An 8,813-nucleotide genomic window follows, 5' to 3' on the forward strand; every position below is an offset into this window, starting at 1 on the left:
AGATAAACAAACAGTAGCCTACACTACTTGACAGTTGATATCAATCTAAGCAGGAAACTGGCCGCAATGAAATCGTATACATGACTTGAGTAAAAGTATAAACAAACAAACACAACATTACATACCTAGGAACTATCCTTTTCTTAAGTGAAAATGCAAGCAACTTAGGATCATCTATAATAACTTTCCTATCAAGCTTCACGGTGTTCACAAAATAATCCATAGATTGTTTAAGTTTCTCCTCAGAACAACACAAACAAAACGGATTCCTTTTAAAAGTTGGTATAAAATCATCATAAGACCACCCTAAACTCTCAAAAACATTCAATTTCCTCTCCCAAGAAAACTTGGTCATATACAAGATCACGCGAAGGGTATGTACATACATTGGATTAGATGGCAAAATACCCATTGTTTTCAGCTTTTCAACTCCATACTTCACTCTGGAAGTATCTAGAGACGTGCAACCAGGCTGCTAAACAAGCAGCGCCTCAACTCTTTGCTTGGATACCCCTTGTTCAATCAAGTAATCAAAGTTTTGTTGCACTTGTTCGTTATCGGCACTTACAATCCATTTCCCGCGCCTAACAGCCAATAGTAATGCATTGGTAATGCATTGGAATGAATTTTATGATGAAAATGAGATGATTGAAATTGAACAAGCATGGCTATCAAGGTACCAAAGAGATTTTCAATCAAAATTACACTAAATTTTCATTTTCATTACCATAGTTTATTAACACCTACCAAATTGACCGTTAATGGATTTATACAAACAAGGATAGTATTCAACAATTGTTTAGAAAAATAACGTTTATGTACGATAAATCTCATGTTTGCTTTTATCCAATTAACCAAACTAAAAATGGGCGTAAAGCCGAAAATTGTCCAACCACATTCAATCACAGCTACATAATGAACCTCAATCAATAAGCTATTACCTGGCTACTCCAACTAAAGATGTTCATTTTGATTTTCATCGGTTTCGCAGGCATGGCGTTCAGGGTAGGGAAATTTTCAGGGTTTTGTGGGCTTAATTAACATGTACATTGTTTGATTTATGCAAATCTCATATTAAAGTCGGTTCGAGTCATGTGTGTACGTCCAACTGCCAATATACCCTACAAATAGACGATAAAGGCTATCATAACCAACGAGTTCAAAATAGAACTCAACAAATGAAACAAAAATCATGGACTGCCTTCCCGCGACCCTTTCCCCCCTTTTCATCCAAGGCGTAGAACATTCTATGCCTGAAATTAACATTCACTAACCAAGCTCGTAGCCCCACGCGGCCCATGAAAAACATCAACCAGGAGCAGAAGGATCACAAAAGTAACAATTGTCAAAGATGCTACAAGCACCCTTGCAATACTGTTTTGCATACAGATGAGAATTAAAAGAATTGAATTAAACCAATAGAACTCAACACGTATGTAAAAAGACGAAGATAAACAAGCTTGACTGAATCAACACTTTCAAATAACTATGGTTTGCTTGAATATTTGTCAAAAAAGAGAACGCAAAATGAAAAATATAACAAAAAAACTAACCTGCCATTAGGAGCAATCTATTCATTTTCTAACAACACTGCTAAGTGATGGGCTTCTCCTTACTGGTCTGATAGATTCGCAAAAGATCTGGATTCGTATCAAAATACCTAGCAACACATCGCTCAAGAAAGACCTTTTCCGACATATTAAACATCCGAATGAGCTTTGGAGGATTCAGGTTCCTCTCTTCCAAAACCTTCCAAAATTTAATAATTGATTGAACAAGGGGTATCCAAGCAAAGAGTTGAGGCGCTGCTTGTTTGGCAGCCTGGTTGCACGTCTCTAGATACTTCCAGAGTGAAGTATGGAGTTGAAAAGCTAAAAACAATGGGTATTTTGCCATCTAATCCAATGTATGTACATACCCTTCGCGTACTCTTGTCTTTGACTGAGAATTCTTGGGAGAGGAAATTGAAGGTTTTTGAGAATTTAGGGTGGTCTTATGATGATTTTATATCAACTTTTAAAAAGAATCAATTTTGTTTGTGTTGTTCTGAGGAGAAACTTAAACAATCTATGGATTATTTTGTGAACACCGTGAAGCTTGATAGGAAAATTATTATTGCGGATCCTCGGTTGCTTGCATTTTCACTTAAGAAAAGGATAGTTCCTAGGTACATTATATGGAAGATTTTGGAAGAGAGGAATCTGAATCCTCCAAAGCTCATTTGGATGTTTACTATACAGGAAAAGGTCTTTCTTGAGCGATGTGTTGCTAGGTATTTAGATACGAATCCAAATCTTTTGCGAATCTATCAGACCAGCAAGGAGAAGCCCATCACCTACCAGTCTTGTTAGAAAATGAATAGATTGCTCCTAATGGCAGGTTAGTTTTTTTGTTATATTTTTCATTTTGCGTTCTCTTTTTTGACAAATATTCAAGCAAACCATAGTTATTTGAAAGTGTTGATTCAGTCAAGCTTGTTTATCTTCGTCTTTTTACATAGGTGTTGAGTTCTGTTGGTTTAATTCAATTCTTTTAATTCTCATCTGTATGAAAAACAGTATTGCAAGGGTGATTGTAGCATCTTTGACATTTGTTACTTTTGTGATCCTTCTGCTTCTGGTTGATGTTTTTCATGGGCCGCGTGGGGCTACTAGCTTGGTTAGTGAATGTTAATTTCAGGCATAGAATGTTCTACGCCTTGGATGAAATGGGGGGAGGGGGTCGTGGGAAGGCAGTCCATGATTTTTGTTTTATTTGTTCTTTTGTGAGAGGATAGCTGATCCAATTATGAACAGCCCACAATCTAAGATAAGCCATGAGGAGCATAATTGGATCAATACCATTGAACCTACTACTGACCTGGACATGGCTGAACCTACTGACTTGGGCATGAAAACTAAGGAAGGCCACTTCCAATCTAGACCAAACATGAGTATCAAAGCATGGGAAGATCAGGAGGAATCAATAAAAGACCTCCCAGCAACATTCAAGCAAGACAGAAGCCTGCATCATGACCAGCAGACAACAGAACGACCAACTGCCTGTCAACATACCTTGCACAGCTTGGAGAGACCAATCTAGTGTATGTTGAAATATTTCTTTTTGGATACTTTACTCTTTCTGTAAGACTCGTAGAATTTTTTAAGTTTGTTTAACGCTATATTTGCTTGACAAAACAATTTTATCCTTTTGCAGGTTGGGAATTACCAAACCAAAAAAATGTAGCTTAGTAAAACTATTTTATTATATGAACACTATTTTGAGAATTAAGTTTAAAAGAATACCAAAGGTGGAAATTATTTATTTTTCAAAACCAATTAAGCAAATCACTCGTTAAAACATAAGTCAAGTGTAATCTTGTTTGATTCGTCTCAATGCAAGTATTATTTATAACAACTTTTTATAATTTTAATTATGCCTAGTTAGAAATATTAAAGATTAAATAATTGCATTGAATAGAGTGTATAAAGTAAATGAGATATTAGTAATAAATTTGAGGTACCAAATTTAACTTGAACTAAATTAATTGGGTAAAGAATTAAGTTTAAATTTTTTTAAAGGAAAACGATAGAATACATTCATTGGATCAATTACTAAATTTTATTTTTTTTTAAATAAATGGAGTATTATTTTATAATTATTGCATGATTTTGAGATAAATTACTCAAATATTGATATAACTAAGGCAAAATTGTCCGTAATAATTCAATCTTTGTTCGTTCCATTACAAATAAATTCAAATATTCTTTATTTTTAATAAATCCATTTATTGAGTATATTTGTAAAAAATATAAATACATATTTTTTATTTTTAACAAACCTTCGTTATAGCTTTTTCATCTGACAAATAATAATAATAAATAATAAGTGGATTTATTTCAATAATTATACAATGTGTTTGGCAAATGACTGATAGTTGATAATTGGTAGCTGATTTTAAAAATTGATTTTGTGAACTGATTTGACTAATTGATTTGTAAGCTAGTTATTTCAGAGTGTTTTGTCATATATCTTCACCGAGAAACAGGAAACAAAGGCAAAATACAATATATATTTTCTGAAATACATCTATTGTTTTAACTTTCTATGTATATTATGCTAATAGCTCATCAATACCTGATAAAAGGTCACAACTCACAAGAAAAATAAGTAGAGCCTGCTCATATCCAACTAAGGCCCAATAAAACACAATTTTAAGTACTTATATAAGAGAGAATCACGTCTTGTTTCAGATGTAGAATGTATCACTTTTCCCAGGTCCTTGTTTCGATGCTCCCTTCCCTTCCCTTAGCCAACCTTGCACTAAAAAATGTGACATAAGAGATAAAACAAACAGTAGCCTACACTACTTGACAGCTGATATCAATCTAAGCAGGAAACTGGCCGCAATGAAATCGTATACATGACTTGAGTAAAAGTATAAACAAACAAACATAACATTACATACCCAAAATAGTTTTATATTCATCCTCTCCTATTTCATCATGCCAATGGCAAATAAAATTAGAAGCTTCATTAGCAAGAGTAATCACTTAAAGTTCATACAGTTTGAATAAGTTCAGCAACACACATAAAGAATGCTTTGATTTATGAGCTATCCTCTCATAAAAGAACAAATGAAACAAAAATCATGGACTGCCTTCCCACGACCCCCTCCCCCTTTTTCATCCAAGGCGTAGAACATTCTATGCCTGAAATTAACATTCACTAACCAAGCTCGTAGCCCCACGCGGCCCATGAAAAACATCAACCAGAAGCAGAAGGATCGCAAAAGTAACAATTGTCAAAGATGCTACAATCACCCTTGCAATACTGTTTTTCATACAGATGAGAATTAAAAGAATTGAATTAAACCAATAGAACTCAACACGTATGTAAAAAGACGAAGATAAACAAGCTTGACTGAATCAAAACTTTCAAATAACTATGGTTTGCTTGAATATTTGTCAAAAAAGAGAACGCAAAATGAAAAATATAACAAAAAAACTAACCTGCCATTAGGAGCAATCTATTCATTTTCTAACAAGACTGGTAGGTGATGGGCTTCTCCTTGCTGGTCTGATAGATTCGCAAGAGATCTGGATTCGTATCAAAATACCTAGCAACATATCGCTCAAGAAAGACCTTTTCCGATATATAAAACATCCAAACGAGCTTTGAAGGATTCAGGTTCCTCTCTTCCAAAACCTTCCATATAATGTACCTAGGAACTATCCTTTTCTTAAGTGAATATCCAAGCAACTGAGGATTAGCAACAATAATTTCCCTATCAAGCTTCACGGTGTTCACAAAATAATCCACAGATTGTTTAAGTTTCTCCTCAGAATAACCCAAACAATATGGATTCTTTTTAAAACTTGATATAAAATCATCATAAGACCACCCTAAATTCTCAAAAACCTTCAATTTCCTCTCCCAAGAAAACTTGGTCATATACAAGATCACGCGAAGGGTATGTACATACATTGTATTAGATGGCAAAATACCCATTGTTTTCAGCTTTTCAACTCCATACTTCACTCTGGAAGTATCTAGAGACGTGCAACCAGGCTGCCAAACAAGCAGCGCCTCAACTCTTTGCTTGGATACCCCTTGTTCAATCAAGTAATCCAAGTTTTGTTGCACTTGTTCGTTATCGGCACTTACAATCCGTTTCCCGCGCCTAACAGCCAATAGTATCTTTTCAGGGCAACTTATTATTTTCTTAAGTAATGTCATCATTGGCCTCAATTGATTATTTAAACTCCTACCAAAAATATCAGGGGCAGAAACAACAAATTCTGGAAGAAGCAAACCCTGGAATCCACTTTCAAGAAGAAATTGAATCTTCGGCTCAACATTAGTTCCAATTTTACAATGAAGAACAGCAGGGTGCTTTTCAATTAGTTGAACAATATGGGCATCAGAAAAGTTATGGGATTTGAAAAATGAAACAACAGAATCAAAGTGTGGTTTGTTCTTGTCTTCCAACTTAACCTTTTTAGATATCGAAATAGCTGAATGTAAAGAAAGCCCACATGAATTAGTAAGGTATTCAACACAAAAAGATTGATTTGAGGTTGAATTAGAACAATTAATAGTATTAATTTGTCTATTATTTCTAGTTTCAGTCATTCTATTATCCTTAATTGACGAACTTTTAAGGGTTTTGGAAGATGAGGGAGCATTGTAAAATCGTTTATGGAGATAGAAGACTAATCTTCTAAAAGGAAGATTTGCCATGAAAACTTTGACTTGTACAACACAATAAATATAGAATCAAGAGAAAGGGTAAAAAGCTAAGTACATTACAGGGACTGGAAGCACCTGAGACTACAATGAGAGTGTAGGATGCTGGGAGGCGCGTCGGAAATGGTAGGTGCACCAAACAGGGCGGCGGACGGGCGGGTTCTTGCTGCTCCACGGTGAGGCGCCCTCTCAGGAGTCAAATGCTCAATCCCCAGCACATAAATCAAGGTTGGGTTATGGAGGATCCTTATTGACCTTGGTTAGACTAGCATGTGATGTACTCCCTCAAATTCACCGGTAGCGTGTCATTCACTTTTTAAACGCTAATTTTTTATATAAATTTTTTATAATTTTAATTATGCCCAGTTAAAGATATTAAAGATTGAATAATTGTATTGAATAAAGTGTATAAAATAAATGAGATATTAGTAATAAATTTGAGGTACTAAATTAAACTTGAACTAAATTAATTGGGTAAAGAATTAAGTTTAAGTTTTTTTTAAGGAAAACGATAGGATACATTCATTGGATCAATTAATAAATTTATTTTGTTTTAAATAAATGGGGTATTATTTGATAATTATTGCATGATTTTGAGATAAATTACTCAAATATAAATATTGATATAACTAAAGTAAAATTGTCCATAATAATTCAATCTTTGTTCGTTTCATTGCAAATAAATTCAAATATCCTTTATTTTTAAATAGATTCATTTATTGAGTATATTTGTTAAAAATATAAATACATATTTTATATTTTTAACAAACATTTGTTATAGGGTGTGTTTGACAAATGACTGATAGTTGATAGTTGGAGCTGATTTAAATACTTATGTTATGAACTAATTTGACTAATTGATTTGTAAGCTGGTTATTTAAGAGTGTTTTATAAAATTTACCTGATAGATAAAAGCTGATTAATATAAAAAATATTTTTTTAAATAAATGTAAAAAAACATGTAAGGACATGATAAATTTATATTTGTAATTAATGAAAAAAGACATATAGACATGCTAAATTTATATTGTTTTTGTACTATTCTCTTATGTAAATTATTGATAAAGTATTGATTAGATGTTAGTAACTTATATTATATTTTTAGTTAAAATTATTATATTAAAAGTAAACAAAAGTTTTGACTATCTAAACATACAGTAAATAAAGAGTATTTAATAATTAAATAAAAAAATTAAAAAATTAATTAGAATAATCTAACATTTTCATAATTTTTCTACAATAACCCAAGAATTAAAAAATTATTTTTCTAATCATTTTACCCAAATTATTCTTTTAATGTAACACAACAATATAAAAATAATAATTTATCGAACCAATTAGTCTTTAATTTTTTTCATGAAAGTAAAATGTTAAAATTGAATCAGATCGTAAAAATATTTTATCTCAAAAAAATGCTCCAATAAACTCCCACTGTCTTTATCCAACCAACAACACGTTGTCTTTCAAAGCCTCCTTTCACGCTGCGAATGATTTCTGGTTTAATATCGATTTTGAGAGTTTATTTCCTGAATCACTGTTCTTCATTCAATCATAGAGTTTTGTTTTATACAAGTGCACTACATAACTGCCACACTATTACATAACTGCTCTTTCTAAGTAACCGACACTTATTATGTAACTGCTGTAATAAGTAACTTCTACACTAACCCTAATTAAAATATACTGGATATGTTTATTTTCATAATCTAACACTCCCCCTCAAGTTGGGTCATCGGGTCACCAACACCCAACTTGCGTAAAACTATCCAACTGCCTTTGTAAGAATATCCGCTAGTTGATCTTTTGACTTGACATGTGGAAGTTTGATCACCTGTGCTTCTAGTTTCTCCTTTATAAAATGTCTGTCGACTTCTACATGTTTTGTGCGATCGTGTTGAACTGGGTTTTCTGAAATGTTGATAACCGCTTGATTATCACTGTATAGCTCACAACTCCTCGTAGGGGTAAACCCCAGTTCAGTTAGTAACTTTCTCAGCCATAGAACTTCTGTGATTCCCTTTGCTACACCCCTGAATTCAGCTTCTGCACTGGACATAGCAACCACCTTTTGTTTCTTGCTTCTCCAAGTGACTAGATTTCCTTCTAATAGCGTAAAGTAGCTTGATGTTGACTTCCTATCGTCTCTGTCTCCTGCCAAGTCAGCGTTTGTATATGCCACAAGATTAAGGTGAGCATTCTTCTGATATAAGATTCCCTTTCCAGGGCATCGTTCGAGGTACTTGAGAATCCTATAAACTGCGTCCTTATGCTGAACCTACGGTCTGTGCATGAATCGGCTAACTACTCCTACTGCGTGTGCAATATCAGTCCTTGTGTGAGCTAAGTAGATTAATTTTCCTACCATGCGTTGATACTGCATTCGATCAACCAGTTTCCCTCCTTCAATCATCTGAAGTCCATGGTTCATCATAATTGGTGTCTCAACGGGCTTGCAGTCCAGCATCCCTGTTTCAGCTAACAGGTCTAAAACATACTTCGTCTGGGATATGAAGATTCCTTTGTTTGATCTGAGAACTTCAATCCCTAGAAAGTATGTAACATCTCGGAATAACTCGGATCGTACG

The 8,813-nt window shown here is 33.7% G+C and overlaps 2 protein-coding genes across 3 annotated transcripts; one reads left to right on the forward strand and one right to left on the reverse strand.

The window, feature by feature from the left end:
• The first annotated feature begins 1,785 nt into the window (after positions 1-1,785).
• Positions 1,786-2,483, forward strand: LOC130801573 (uncharacterized). Its single transcript, XM_057665446.1, has one exon. It carries the CDS (start codon positions 1,881-1,883, stop codon positions 2,349-2,351), a length of 471 nt encoding a protein of 156 aa, XP_057521429.1. The 5' UTR covers positions 1,786-1,880; the 3' UTR covers positions 2,352-2,483.
• Positions 2,484-4,010: 1,527 nt separating this feature from the next.
• LOC130801574 (transcription termination factor MTERF5, chloroplastic-like) lies at positions 4,011-6,519 on the reverse strand. 2 transcript variants are annotated; one of them, XM_057665448.1, is made up of 2 exons: positions 4,992-6,519; positions 4,011-4,302 (listed from the first exon to the last, which is right to left on the reverse strand). In XM_057665448.1, the coding sequence occupies exon 1, from the start codon at positions 6,220-6,222 to the stop codon at positions 5,020-5,022; it is 1,203 nt and encodes a 400-aa protein (XP_057521431.1). In that variant the 5' UTR covers positions 6,223-6,519; the 3' UTR covers positions 4,011-4,302; positions 4,992-5,019. The 2 variants fall into 2 exon arrangements, with proteins under 2 accessions (XP_057521431.1, XP_057521430.1); XM_057665447.1 differs by having other exon boundaries at positions 4,011-4,812; positions 4,992-6,511.
• Between the last annotated feature and the right edge of the window lie 2,294 nt (positions 6,520-8,813).

The sequence above is a fragment of the Amaranthus tricolor genome, chromosome 15 (genome assembly GCF_026212465.1).
Source record: "Amaranthus tricolor cultivar Red isolate AtriRed21 chromosome 15, ASM2621246v1, whole genome shotgun sequence".
Classification (NCBI taxonomy): Eukaryota; Viridiplantae; Streptophyta; class Magnoliopsida; order Caryophyllales; family Amaranthaceae; genus Amaranthus; species Amaranthus tricolor.